This window comes from Capra hircus (assembly GCF_001704415.2).
Source record: "Capra hircus breed San Clemente chromosome X unlocalized genomic scaffold, ASM170441v1, whole genome shotgun sequence".
Lineage (NCBI taxonomy): Eukaryota > Metazoa > Chordata > Mammalia > Artiodactyla > Bovidae > Capra > Capra hircus.
This window is the reverse complement of record NW_017189516.1, coordinates 32,937,269-32,952,950: the sequence shown is the minus strand read 5'-3', so window position 1 is coordinate 32,952,950 and position 15,682 is coordinate 32,937,269. Positions and strand designations below refer to the sequence as shown.

Here is a 15,682-nt window from a genome sequence, read left to right as displayed (position 1 = left end):
ATGTTTTCAAAGTGCTCACACAAATAGTCAAAATGCTGCTATTACAAGCTGCCATGTGTTTGTAAAAGTAGCGTTTTTGGAAGTGCTCCTCTTATCTCATCTCTGGGTTGGAAACCTCTCCATCTTTGCAGATTACACTAACAAGCCCTATCCTTTAGCAAGAACTCTATTAACTGCCTGACTATGTAAAACACTTGCTGAGGCATCTTTTAAAGCAAGCACTTACTGATAATGATTTGATGACTATTCTAAAAAGGAAGAAGGGAAACAAGGAGGAGTATGTTGCCCTGTGTCAGTGCAGCTCTCTTCACTACAGGGCCATGATGAAAACCAAGAATCACAGCATTTTCCAAATCCACTTGAAGCTTGAAAGAAAGTGAAAATCAAACCATGAATCCAGTTACTATGGAAGGTTTTGTTGATAGTTGATGCTGGAGTTAGGACCTGGCATAGATTAGTTCTAGAACTTTGACCATTAAAAAAAATGTATTCAGGTTTTAAAATTTTTCAAAACTATCAGAGATAGGTATCTTTTGTGAAGGTGGGGACAGAACCAGAATCCCTGAGGGAGTGCTGGAGAAAACACACAAAAGCTCACTCATCAAGATTCAGGAAGATATTTTCCATCTATAATCCTTGGGGCTGCCTACCAGGGCCCAGACTGGTGTGGGGTAAGAAAGATGCATAGAACACAAACAGAAGGAACCACTCTATCTCTAACACACCCTAGTCCCAGGCTTCCTGCCTACAGAGGCATCTGATCAAATAACTTCATTTTAACTACTGAATGACAGAACCAATGAAGATCTACATCTTCAACAAGGACAGCAATGAGCAGAGACCTCTGCATTCTTCCATTATACATTAGCATTTCAACATGCTTTCATATATATTCTCACATTATGCCAGCCACAGCCTTCTGAGGTTAACAGTGTGCTATGTTATTAATCCCACCACAGAGATGAACAGTCAAAAGCTTTGGCATAGTCAATAAAGCTGAAGTAGATGTTTTTCTGGAACTCTCTTGCTTTTTCAATGATGCAGCAGATGCTGGCAATTTGATCTCTGGTTCTTCTGCCTTTTTTAAATCCAGCTTGCATGTCTGGAAGTTCATGGTTCACATACTGTTGAAGCCTGGGTTGGAGCATTCTGAGCATTACTTTGCTAGTGTATGAGATGAGTGCAATGGTGTGGTAGTTTAAACATTGTTTGGCATTGCCCTTCATTGGGATTGGAATGAAAACTGACTTTTTCCAGTCCTGTGGCCTATGCTACATTTTCCAAATTTGCTGGCATATTGAGTGCAGCATTTTCACAGCATCATCTTTTAGGATTTGAAATAGCTCAGCTGCAATTCCATCACCTCCACTAGCTTTATTTGTAGTGATGTTTCCTAAGGCCCACTTGACTTCACATTCCAGTGACCACACCATTGTGGTTATCTGAGTCATTAAGATCTTTTTTGTATAGTTCTTCTGTGTATTCCTGCCACCTCTTCTTAATATCTTCAGCTTCTGTTAGGTCCATACCATTTCTGTCCTTTATTGTGTCCATCTTTGCATGAAATGTTCCCTTGCTATCTCTAATTTTCTTGGAGAGTTCCCTAGTCTTTCCCATTCTATTGTTTTCTTCTATTTCTTTGCATTGATCACTGATGAATGCATTTTTATCTCTCCTTTCTATTCTTTGGAACTCTGCATTCAAATGGGTATATCTTTCTTTCTCTCCTTTGCTTTTAGCTTCTTTTCTTTTCTCAGCTATTTCTAAGGCCTCCTCAGACAACCATTTTGCCTTTTTGCATTTCTTTTTCTTGGGGATGGTCTTGATTACTGTCTCCTGTACAATGTCACAAACCTCTGTCCGTAGCTCCTCAGGCACTCTGTCTATCACATCTAATCCCGTGAATCTATTTGTCACTTCCACTGTATAAGCATAAGGGATTTGACTTAGGTCATACCTGAATGATCTAGTGGTTTTCCCTATTTTCTTCAATTTAAGTCTGAATTTTGCAATAAGGAGTTCATGATCTGAGATACAGTCAGCTCCTGGTCTTGTTTTTGCTGACTGTACCAGACCACCAAAGCTGTATGCAGGTCAAGAAGCAACAGTTAGAACTGGACATGGAACAACACTGGTTCCAAATCGGGAAAGGAGTATGTCAAGGCTGTATATTGTCACTCTGCTTATTTAACTTATATGCAGAGTACATCATGCAAAATTCCAGGCTGGATGAAACACAAGCTGGAATCAAGACTGCCAGGTGAAATATCAATAACCTCAGATATGCAGATGACACCACCCTTATGGCAGAAAGCAAAGAAGAACTAAAGAGCCTCTTGATGAAAATGAAAGAAGAGAGTGAAAAAGCTGGCTTAAAACTCAACATTCAGAAAACTAACATCATGGCATCTGGTCCCATCACTTCATGGCAAATAGATGGGGAAACAATAAAAACAGTGACAGACTTTATTTTGGGGGACTCCAAAATCACTGCAGATGGTGATTGCAGCCATGAAATGAGAAGATGCTTCCTCCTTGGAAGAAAAGCTATGACCAACCTAGACAGCATACTACAAAGCAGAGATATTACTTTGCCAACCAAGGTCCACCTAGTCAAAGTTATGGTTTTTCCAGTAGTCATGTATGGATGTAAGAGTTGGACTGTAAAGAAAGGTGAGTGCCAAAGAATTGATGCTTTTGAACTGTGGTGTTGGAGAAGACTCTTGAGAGTCCCTTGGATTGTGAGGAGATCCAACCAGTGTATCCTAAAGGAAACCAGTTCTGATTATTCATTGGAAGGACTGATGCTGAAGCTGAAAGGCCAATACTTTGGCCACTTGATGTGAAGAACTAACTCACTGGAAAAGATCCTGATGCTGGGAAAGATTGAAGGTGGGAGGAGAAGGGGATGACAGAAGATGAGATGGTTGGATGGCATCATCAACTCGATGAGCATGAGTTTGAGTAAGCTCCGGGAGTTGGTGATGGACAGCAACCTGGTGTGCTGCAGTCCATGGGGTCACAGAGTTGGACATGACTGAGCAACTGAACTGAACTGAACAGAGATGAACAAACAAGTTTAGAGCAATGAGAGGAGTTGATCAAAATAATAGAGTTAGAACTTGAATTCAGGACTCTGACTCTCTGCCAAGTACTCTTCTCATTATACTACCCAACACCAACTCTTCCTTTGAGGTCCTTCATAACATCAGATTTCATGACCTATGTTGATTAGAATTTATCATCAAGTCACTGCAGTGGCTGGTTAACAAAGAAATAATCTTAAATTTGTTTGTTGTCAACTGCCCATATAACAGCCTTATGAGAAATGAAAAATGGACAAAAAGAATTCATCTAATGGGTCTTAATTCCAGTCTTTAACACTTTACAGGCAACCAAAGCCATTGAAGTCAACCTCACAGGAGATTTTTTTTCCTACTATCATTAGTTGCATAGTAAATCATATTTTTGTTTATGTTATTATCAGTAAGGCCTTAGGAATCACTAGCAGCATATGGGTAACTTTGCTATGAGTTGTAAAGAAGCAGAGATCAGGGCAGGTTTATATAATATCAAGTTTGAGCCTTCTCTCCCTGTACTAAGAGATGTTCAGAAAAGAGCGGGTGTTGGGGGGCGTTGCGGGGGGGAAGACCCTTTCCAGTGAGCAACCTGTCTCTGCACAACACTGCTTCAGACAAAACCTTTCTAACACTAACCAGAAACACAATTTAGTTGTCCACAAAAGAAAAAAAAAACTTTGAGTTGCAAATCTAATTTCCTGTATATAGTGGATTACTGTAGAGAGAATCTAAATTATTTAAAAGTGAAGAGAGACTTACTTCCCATGTTTTCCTGTGGTCTCCGGTAGATCCTTGGATGATGAATCCCTCTGCAAAACACAGCACACACACAGTCAGATTCAAGTTCCATTAAAACTGACGTTGTCAACATGAGCATTTCATTTCAGTGCTTTCCAATCTTGCCCCCTTATATAAATAAAGCTGATATCTAACCTCAGAAGATGGAAACACTGTATTCTGGAACACATGGGCTCCATATCAGTTGGCTATGACCTTGTTTATCTGGCATTAGTTTCTGCCCTTGCCAAATAAAAGTAATCAAATTGGTCACATGCTTCTTTCATAGGAAAGCAGGGATATCAACAAAAAAAAAGGTGACCAAAAATGCCAAAAGGCTCAATTTTAATAACAAGGATAGAGTGTTATCCCTGTCTATCCCTGGTTTCTCTTCAGTGTCACTCTGTGACAAATCCAATACCCTTTAGAGTGTAACATTTTCCTGAATGGTGTCAAACAGCAGTACCTCTAATCAAATTATCCCTCCGGCAAAGCAGCCCACAGAATTACTACCAGTAAACAGCATGAATCAATAATAACTATGAGCTACTGACAACAGAAACTTTGGAGGAGAAAAATACATACTGCAAATGCAGGTATGCACGGAGGAGCAGCAATTCTGTCTCTTTAGGAAAATACACACACAGAAGCTAATTTATACCACAATGGCTCATTTTCTTACAGGGTTTAATCACAAAACTACCACACATTTACTGTTCACTTGTCAAATTCCCAATATGGAGCTAAGCACCAGAGAGGCACAATTCTAAGACGTAATTTATCACTATGTTAAGGAATATATAACCTGCTTAAGTCAAACATATAGAGGAGAGTAATGTCATCAACCTGGCCACATAGATTATTCCCAATTTCAGTTCCCCTCAAAAGAAGACCCACTAGCAACTATGCACAGAAAATGTGCATATACCCATTGTGAAGATGCTAGGCTGAAGCACCCTGCTGGACAACAGAGACTGAGCAGGACCACATGAGAAGGGTGAATGGACTGGATCCACCCTGACCACATCACGCTCCTCCCTGGAGGGAGGAGAGGAATATGGATTCCATACTGGGAAAAGAGAGCCAAAGGTGGGCATCCAGCTCCCCTACAATATAGGACACTTCCCAGGAGGCCCACTCAGGTCTTGCCTTATGGAGATCACTGGAGCAATCTGCTGCTTGACTACTGGGAATTGGAAAGAGATGGAGAAGGGGGTGGGGCTCAAAGCAAACAGTGCTCAGGCCTTGGCAAATGGCATTTCTGCTCATATCCATGCCTTAGCAAAGATCCTGGCCAGCAGATCTGGCCATTTGCAGAGCTAAGCAGGTGGCCCCTTCTGACTAGAGAGCTCAGGTGGTAGTTCTACTTGATCTGGATCTACGATCAGTGGAACCTCTTCTACCATCCAGCCCATGAAGGCAAGCAAATGCCTAGTCCTGCTGAAGTGCTGAGCATACCCTCCAGTTTCTCGTTCCAGGAAGCCTGGCTGGGGAACCAGAGCAGCCATAAACTCATCTTACAGCCCCGACTGGTCAGACAGCCAAGCTAGTAGTCCTGCCCAATTGCTGAGTATAACCACTGGCCCCACAAAACCAGGGAGCTGGAACAGTGACCCTGGGCAACAGGAGAACCCAGCCTATGGGATTGCTAGAGAGGCAGAGCAGAGCCTACACTCCCAACTCAGCCATGGAGCCTAGCCCTACAACCCTGATAAGCAGAGGAGCCCAGCCTATGGCCCTGCTCACTTGCTGGAAACAGCCTGTGGTCTTGCCCATGCAGGAAGCCCAGATAATAATCTTGTCCAATGAAGAAGGGTAGCTTGTGGTCCCACCCAACAAGGAAGCTCAGCAGCATGCAGCCTTGTTCAACTTCATGGCAGTGTCTACGGCCCCACCTAATCCTGAAGCACAACCTGAAGCCATGTGAAAACACTCTGTCCTGCCTGGGGCCCTGCTGAAACATAAAACCCAGCAAGCAATACCATTGGGTTGTGGAGTGCAGTCTGAGATCCCACACAACAAGGCATGACTGCTGAACCAACCCATAGTCCTGCTCAATCATGGAATTGAACCGGTGGCACCACCCTACCAACAAACACAATCTGGGACCTTACCCAAATGGAGGTGATATCAGAACTCAGATAGTGGTCCCATCTCACTGCTGAGCAAAACCAGTAGCCCCACCCAAACAGGGAGATGGTCACCTAGTAGTTCTGCTTGAACTTGGAGCCCAGCCAATAGGCCTACCCAACAGTGGAGCCCAGTTAGTGGCATTTTCCCCAATCTCAGAGCATAGGCAATGGCCTCACCCAATGAGATTCCAAGTGCAAGCCCTGCTGACTGTGGAAGCTACCAGGTGACATGCAGCTGAAAGCTATCATGAGTGGTGAAGGTCTTTCTCTACAGAAGTGAACCTGTAAAGTCTGGAGGAGGAGACTGCTTAAACAAATGCACAGACACCAATGCAGGGAATCATGAAACAAACAGGTAAACATGACATCACCAAAAGAAACAAAAAGTTACAACAACTGACCCTAATGAAACAGAGGTCTATACGCTGTCTGAAAAAAGAATTCAGAAAAAATCCTCTTAAAGAACTTTCAGTGAACTACAAGAACACATTGACAACTAAAGAAAATCAGGACAATAGTACATGAACAAAACAAAAAGTTAAAGAAGTAAACAGAAACCATAAAAGAAAACCAGGATCTTTTGGGGATTAATGGAAGTATCCACTGTTTTTTTTTCTTTTTTAACTTTTTATTTTGTATTGGGGTATAGCCGATTAACATACAATGTTGTGATAGTTTCAATGAACAGCAAAGGAACACAGCCATACATACACACACATGTATCCATTCTTCCACAAACTCCCCTCCCATCCAGGCTGCCACATAACATTGAGGAGAGTTCCATATCCTATACAGTAGGTCCTGGCTGGTTATCCATTTTAAATCTAGTAATGTGTACATGTCCATCCGAAACTCCTTAACTATCCCTCCCTCCTTTCCTTGCCCCCAACCATAAGTTCGTTCTCTAAGTCTGTGAGTCTCCTTCTGAAAAACGGAAATCTTAGAGCTGAGGAATACAATAACTGAAGAATTCAATAGAATAAAATGGTAATATCTAGCAATAATTACTTTAAATGTAAATGGGTTAAATTCTCCAATCAAAAACAGCTGAGTGGATAAAAAACAAGATTTCAATGATATGCTGTCTACAAGAGATTCGCTTTACTTTTAAGGACACATATAAGATGAAGTGAAGGGATGGAAATAGGTATTCCAAGCAAGTAGAAACCAAAAGAAAGCAGGGATAACTATATTTAGATCAGACAAGGTAGACTTTAAGCTAAATATGGTCATGAGAGACAAAGAAGGCCATTATATAAAGAAAAAGGAGTCAATTTCATCAAGAAAATATAACAACTGTAAATGCTTATGCACCCAATGTTAGATGCACTTAAATATATAAAGCAAGTACTACTACAAATAAAATGAGAAACAAACAGCAATACAGTAACATGTGCTGACTTTAATATCCCACTCTCAACAATGGATGTATCATCCAAATAGAGAATCAATCAGGAAACAGTGGATTTTAACTACACTACAGACTAAATAGATCAGACAGACAGAGAGAGAGCATTCTATCCAACAGTAGCAGAATACACATTTTTCTCAAGAATAGAGAAACTTTTTCTAGGATTGATCATATGGTAGGCCAAAAAATAAGTTTCAACAAATTCAAGAAGGCAGAAATTATATCAAGCATCTTTTACAAACACAATGTTATGAAGTTAGTAATCAATAACTAGAGGAAAGCAAGAAAAATTTTAAGTACATGGAAATTAAACAACATCTTCCTGACCAACCAAAGTAAATAAAACAAATCTTGAGACATACAAAAACTGAAATACAAGAAAACCCATCAGATGCAACAAAAGTAGTTCTAAAAAGTTTATAGTGGTAAATTTATAAAAGAAAAAAAACCCCAAAAGAACAACCGAACTTTAGCCATAAACAAATTAGTAAAAGAAGAACAAACTAAGCCCAGAATTAGTAGACGAATTAAATACTATTAGAGCAGAAATAAATAAAATAAAGAATAGGAAAGCAACAGAAAAGATTAACAAAACTAAAAGCTGGTTAATTGAAAAGATGAACAAAACTGACAAATTTTTAGCTAGATCAATAAAAAAAATGAAGATCCAAATAAATACAAAGGATCATAAGACTACTATGAACAATTACCCACCAACAAATTAAACAGCCTAGAAGTACTAGCATTAAAAAAAAAGACAAATAGACCAAAAAAAACAGAATCCTGAGTCCAGAAATAAATCCAAGCATATAAAGTCAACCAATATTTGACAAGGGAGCCAAAAACACTCAATGGGGGAAAAGCAGTCTCTTTAACAAATGATTCTCGGAAAACTAGATATTCACATTAAAAAAAATTGAAAATGGACCTCCTCCCTTACACCATGGATAAAAATTAACTTTAAATAAACTAAAGACTTAAATTTAAGACTTGAACTCATAAAAAGTCCTGGAAGAAAACAAAGGGGAAAAAAAAAGAAAACAAAGGGGAAAAAACAGGCCAAAAAAATCACAAATTAATGAGACTACATCAATCTAAGAAGCTTCTGTATAGAAAAGAAATGATCAACAAAATGAAAAGGCAACCAAAGGAATGGGAGAGTTTATTTGCAAACCACATATCCAACAAAGGGTTAATATTCAAACTATACAATGAACTTATACAACTCAACAGCAGAAAACAATCAAATTTTAAATGGGCAATGGATCTAAATAAACATCTTTGAAAAGAAAATACACAAATGGCCAAGAAGTACATGAAAAGGTATTCAAATCACTAATCCTGCTGCTGCTGCTAAGTCGCTTCAGTCGTGTCCGACTCTGTGCGAACCCATAGACAGCAGCCCACCAGGCTCCCCCATCCCTGGGATTCTCTAGGAAAGAACACTGGAGTGGGTTGCCATTTCCTTCTCCAATGTATGAAAGTGAAAAGTCAAAGTGAAGTCTCTCAGTCGTGTCCGACTCTTCACGACCCCATGGACTGCAGCCTACCAGGCTCCTCCATCCATGGGATTTGCCAGGCAAGAGTACTGGAGTGGGGTACCATTGCCTTCGCCATCACTAATCCTGAGAGAAATGCAAATCAAACCACAATGAGGGGTGGGGGAGTTGGTTCAAGAGGGAGGGGACATATGTATACTTATGGCTGATTCACATTGTTGTATGGCAGAAGTCAACACAATATTGTACATTACAAAAATACAATGGAACATCACACCTCACACCTGTTACTATGCCTACTTACAGAAAGATGAGAGATAACAAATGCTAGTTAGTGAGAATATGGAGAAAAGGGAACCCTTGGACACTGCTAATACAAATTTAACCTTGTATAGCCACTGGAGAAAGGAGTATGGAAGTTCCTCAAGAAAATAAAAAACAGCAATAACATGCGATCTAGCAATTCCTCTTTGGGGTATATAGGTGAAGGAAAAGAAATCACTATCTTGAAGAGATTTTTGTACCACCGTGTTCACTGCAGCATCATTTATAATAGTTGAAACATGGAAATACCTAAATGTCTACCAACAGGTGAAGAGATAAAGAAATGCATGTGCAAGCACACACACAGTAATATTATTAGTCATAAGAAAGGGAATTCTAACATCTGTGACAACATGGACGAATCTTTGAGAGCATTAGGCTAAGTGAAATAAGGCAGACCCCAAAAAACAAATACTGTACAATCTCACTTCAGTGTAGAATCTGGAAAAAAAAAAAAAAACACTTACAAAAATAGAGAGTAGAATGGTGGTGGCAAGGGGTGGGGGCAGGGGTAGTGGTAAGAGTGGGTGAAGATGGTCAAAAGGTACAAACTTCCAATGTTAAGATGAATAATTTCTGGGGACATAATATAGAGTATGATGATTACAGTTATCAATACTTACTGTATATTTGAAAAATGCTAAGCAAGTAGACCTTAAAAGTTCTCAATACATCACACAAAAAAATTCTAACTATGTGAGGTGACGGATCAGCTAACTAACCTTTATTGTGGCTGTCATTTCACAATATATTTATGAATCAAATCATCACATTGTACAACTTTAACTTATACAATGTTATATATCAATTATATCTCAAATAAAGCTGGGAAAGAAAGAAAGTGTATATGAAATAGGGACACTCAGGGAATAAATACGTGACTAAAACCTGATAACTAGTTGTACAACACTGGAAAATTATTTCTATCTCAAGTTCCTTGCAAAAGGAAGGGGCAGAATTAGATGAATGTTTCCCAAGTTGATGTCCACAGGATGTTAAAAGGCACATTATTCAAAAACAAGGCTCTGATCAAATAAGTGGAAGAAATGCTATCTTAAGGTTAAATGGGTTTATTATAAAACTTTTCAGAGCCTTAAAAATGCTAATCAACAATGTGACAAAAGTATACTCTCTCCATGTACTTGGCTATACGATCCTTTTCGTAAGCAATCAGTATTTCTTAGGAGTTCTATTCTTGTGAGCTCAGTTTGGGAACCCACAGAAGATAACTGCTAAAACCTCTTGCAGCTCTGAGATTTCATTACTAACAAGGCATTAACTGTACGGAACAAAAGTAACAGTGAATCCAGAAAGAAGTCAAGGGGGTTGATTCTCAGAGTATTTTGGAGCCAAAAGGAACTTGAGAAACCATCTAATGATTTTTCCTCACCCCACCTTTTACTTAAAGCATCAGATCACGCTCACAAAATCTTATGCAGAACACTAATATATAAAATGGGTTAGGGCCAAAGTCTTCAGGGTGAATTGAGGTAGAGGGCTGTAGTCCCACTTACTGGGATTTCTCCTTGAGGGAGCCTAGAAACTTCATCGGAAAGCAGAGGTTAGTGAGCCCTGACCCTTCTGATTAGCTATTCTGAGAAGGCTTTGGGAAAGAGCTGAACTCTCCTACATATTCACAGGAAGGTCCTTCACCCTTCCCGGTATCAACTCAATTTTAAGTCCTCCTTAAAGGACTCCTTTAAGTCGGACACATAAAATAAGCATTATGTAAAGGGAATCACAAAACTTTTCTCACTCTAGAAAAAACCACATAACGGTAAATACACTAAAATGCAACCCCTGTAGAGATGAGAAGCTATTCAAGTGTTAAGCCGGGGAGTCACATGGCTACACTTGGATTTCAAGAAGTTCTGAGTGGCAGCAGTAGGGAAAAGAGGAGATTTGACTGGCGAGACTTCTTGTACTTTATTTCCTGTTTGTTCTTTAATATTTAATAGTCTTTTTGCAAAGAATCAAGCCATTCTCAGTTGTGTTCGGGGAACCACAAAAGGCTTTGAGGCCTAAGCTAGGACTTTCAAGAGGACTGGCCTCTCCAGAGGTCAACACGGTGGAAAGAACAGGTTTCAGAGGCAACTCTCTTCCAGGGGAAGATGAAACCAAGGAGGTAACTGTCAGTTTACTCACCTAGTGTTCCAGCAATAAACTTCCAAAGACCCGAACTTTGTTTTAAAGAAGACAATTTCCTGACAGAGGTATGGAGTTTACCACCTACTGACAATAAACCCTGGATTCCCCCAGTCCCAGGTTACTACTCTGCTTCTCCTGTTGCCAGGGTTAAGCTAATTTCTTAAAGTAATGGCAACATACTTAAAAACAACAACATAGCAGCTTTTAGCCAGACATTAACAAATCTAAATAAAAATCACTGTTCCATGGGTTTACCCAGCCTGGTATTAAACATTCTCGACAAGCAGGTTCCACCTTCATTAGCAGTCACCCTACATTCCAGCCAAACCGGCCTCTACTCATCCCAAAAGCATGCTTTAAACCGTTGCAATTCTATGCCTCTGTTCTTCTCTGCATTATCCATACCTACTAAAATCCCATTCATCCCTTACTATTGGTAGTGAAGCCTTTCCTCATTCCACGAACAGGAAGTCATCTCTTTTCCTTTGAGCTAAGACAATGTGGAACTTAGGTGCTATCTTATACAGATGTGCATACCTTACAGTGTCCATCAGACTACACTTTTCAGAGGGTAAGTGATTTGTCTTCTACGTCTGTGTCTAGGTTGTGCAGGACACAGATCATTCCCAATGAGAGCTCTAGTGGCCAGACTTAGAGGAGGCTCTCATACCAAGTATGTTCAGGATACTCTTTTTGCCTAAGTTTTCCTTAGTATATAGATCAATGAATCATACTTCAGTCACTTACATACCACCTTAGTTGATTTACTGATTTTTGCTAAATGCATTTATTGTCTTCACTTCAGATTTCCTTCAATGAAGTCATTTTTTTAAACTTCACCATTCACTTTAGCCTTATCCTGTAAAATACTATGTGAAATCACAAATTCAATGTTATATTTTTCTAATGCATATAAAATACATAACTGTTAAAGTTCAAAAACTTTTTCAAGGTTTGCTCTAGTCATTTTGTTTACTTTGTGGAACATTGTTCATTCCTATCTTCAGTCACTTAAAAAAATAATGGGGGTCTTTTACTTGCCAGGTGCTGTTCTACTCTTTAAAAGGGCAGTTGTTGTCAACTGAAGGTAATTTTCTCCCCCAAGAGATGTTTGGCATTATCTACAGATATTTGAGAGGCTGGCGTGGTGGTAAAGAATTCACCTGCCAATGCAGGAGAAACAGGTTTGATCCCTGGGTTAGGAAGATCCCTTGGAGGAGGAAATGGCAACCCACTCCAGTATTCTTGCCTGAAAAATCTCATGGACAGAGGAGCCTCATGGGCTATAGTCCTTGGGGCTGCAAAGAGTCAGACACAACTGAGCGCGCACACACACATGAAAGATATTTTTGCTTGTCAAAACTGGGGAGGGATGCTACTAACATTTCAGGGGTTGAGGCCAAGGATACTGCTAAATATTCCACAGTTTCCAGAACAGTCCCCCACAATACAGAATTATCTGATCCAAAATGTCAACAATATCCAAGTTAAGAAACCCTACTTCAGAGAAACATGGCAAATGAAAGACACACCATCTGCTTTTCTGGAGCTTACAGTCCAGTAACAACATTACAGATGCTACTACTTTCTTCTTGTACATTCAAGTAAGATTCATTAAGTCTATAGTTTTCAGGATTTCTTCTCTGTGGTATTAATTTCTTATATCAGGCAGGCATTCTGGCACTGAGCAAATTTCCAGAACTGTGGCATCTTAAATAACGGCAGGTTTCACGCATTCCTGACAAGGGTTCCCCCACCAGGTCAGAGTGTAAGCTTTGCCACCATGTGTCCCAGGGTTTGAGACTGCCCTGCCAATTACTAGCTATGTGGCCTTGGGCAAGGGATTTAACCTCTCCGAGCCTCTGTTTTTTCACCCATAATGCAATTACTATTGGTAGTCCTAATTTCACAGACTTTGAGGGAAGATTAAATGAGAACAGTTCAATGTAACAACAAATAAACAGTGAACAGGACCTGTGAGGAGGGTAACAAAGATTTTCATTCCCCTAAATGTCTAGGTTCAGTGTAGTTTTGGTGGTTGATCTGGTTCAATACATTCAGTTTAGTTCAGTCGCTCAGTCATGTCCGACTCTTTGCGACCCCTTGGACTGCAGCACACCAGGTTTCCCTGTCCATCACCAATTCCAGGAGTTTACTCAAACTCATGTCCATCATGTCGGTGATGCCATCTAATCATCTCATCCTCTGTTGTCCCCTTCTCCTCCTGCCCTCAATCCCTCCCAGCGTCAGGGTCTTTTCCAATGAGTCAACTGTTCGCATGAGGTGGCCAAAGTATTGGAGTTGCAACTTCAACATCAGTCCTTCCAATGAATATGCAGGACTGATGTCCTTTAGGATGGACTGGTTGAATCTCCTTTCAGTCCAAAGGACTCTCAAGAGTCTTCTCCAACATCACAGTTCAAAAGCATCAATTCTTCGGCGCTCAGCTTTCTTCACAGTCCGACTCTCACATCCATACACGACTACTGGAAAAACCATAGCTTTGACTAGATAGATCTTTGTTGGCAAAGTAATTATTAAGTGTAAATATTACTACTTAAGACAGAGAGTAGAATACTATATATTTAATGAGCTGATTTTTTAAATTTTGATTTTAAAGTTTTAGCATCAGTTGCACATCCTATTTAAGTTTGGAATGTGTGCCCTCAGTTCTTTATGAGCTTCCTTTGCCATTTTTGCTGTCCTTAAATGTGCTTGTGCCTCTTTTCCCAAGCTTCCAGTGACAATCAGACCCTGGAAACTCCTAATCCTGGCAGCGATTCTTCTTTCAGTAATCCTCTGAGATTCAATTATGTCTAGCTCTTTATTAGTTCTGAAACACTGAAGGGTACATTTGAATTTGTAGAGAAGCACTTTGATGACGGTTTTATTTTCGAGCCACACGGCTCTCTCATGGCTGATTAGGTAGGTCCATCACTTCCCTGTCCTCCACTGTGGAGGACTCAGATACTTGCATTAATTTCTGGACATCCTGCTAAAGGCTGTGCCAGTCCTAGCCTCCTGCTCTTCCCCAAGCCCGAAAGTCCTTTCGATTTTGAAGAGAAAGTGGGCCTAAGGGCCTTGTGGCATACTCTAGAGTTGAGAGGAAATCCATTGTCTCTTCATGATGTCTCTTAAAGCCCCAGCTCTCTTTAGCTGCTGAAGGGCCTTCTGTAAGAGGTGAGTTTACTCCACCGGGTTCCTCAGAGCTTCCTCTCTACATCTTCTCCACTTCCACATCCTCCAAATAATAAAGACTCTACTGGTATATGTTGTATATCTACAACAGTAAAGCCATTCCACATATATCATCTCATGAGTGCTCACAACAATAACTTTTGATAAGTGATAAAACTAACTTTCCAAGAAATTGACTCACGCATGTTCACATCATCAGTAAGGAGGAGAGTCCCAGGATTGTTGTTTTTAGTTCATCAACACATTTATATCAATTTGGTACACTTTCATACATGTACAGCTCAAAAACTTCACAAACACACCTGCTCTAACTGGCATCCAGATTACAATTTGGAACACATTCCACAGGATTTTAACTGAGGGGTCCTGACACCAAGTCCAGTGCTCTTTAAATCATACCTGTAAATCATACACGTAGGCATTCAACATATTTTTAGTTACTGCTTCTAAATGTCAGAATTTTGCTAAGCACTGCAGAGATGATGGTAAATAAGACAGATTTGATCCCTGCCCTAATATAACTTAGAGCCTATAGGGGGTCATAATAATTTATTTTTTTAAAAGACCATACATAAAGGAGCTTAAGGTATTAGAAGAACTTTAAAAAGTTCAGTATGGCTTCAGCATGCCAAGAAAGAGAGAAGAGGTTAGAGAAAGAAATAGTCGAATCATAGAAGACTTCACTGCCTGAAAAAAGAGTTTGGATTCTAAATGTTGTAGAAGAGTGCTAAACAATGCCCCTTCTTCATAAAACAGCCTCTTCCCAAAGAGCTGGCTGAATTCTTCAACTGCTCCAACCTTTGGGTACTTATTCCACACCATTCACTTCACTAGGCCAATTAACCTCAATGTATAACTAAAATAACTGACATAAAGGCTTAAGATATATATTTTAATATGTATATATTAAGTACTAATACAGTAATCATAAAATTCTAAATCATGATATAAAATAATGTTAAAATTTATATGTGTATATAATATATATTTATAAATGCTGTTCCTCCCAGTGATATACACAAAGCAACAGCATCAAATGTGCTATCAGATATTGCTGCATTACCTGGATACTCATCTTTTAAAATGTGGAGAGCAAAGTGAAGCAAGTTTACA

The 15,682-nt window shown here is 39.8% G+C and overlaps 1 protein-coding gene across 1 annotated transcript in view; it reads right to left on the bottom strand.

Moving 5' to 3' along the window:
• LOC108633317 (transmembrane gamma-carboxyglutamic acid protein 1-like) overlaps positions 1–15,682 on the bottom strand; it is a 142,849-nt gene that overhangs the window by 88,371 nt on the left and 38,796 nt on the right. Inside the window, exon 2 of the mRNA XM_018043688.1 lies at positions 3,840–3,889. Within this exon, the coding sequence (XP_017899177.1) occupies positions 3,840–3,846 (7 nt within the window). The 5' untranslated portion in view covers positions 3,847–3,889. The remainder of the gene's footprint in view (positions 1–3,839; positions 3,890–15,682) is intronic.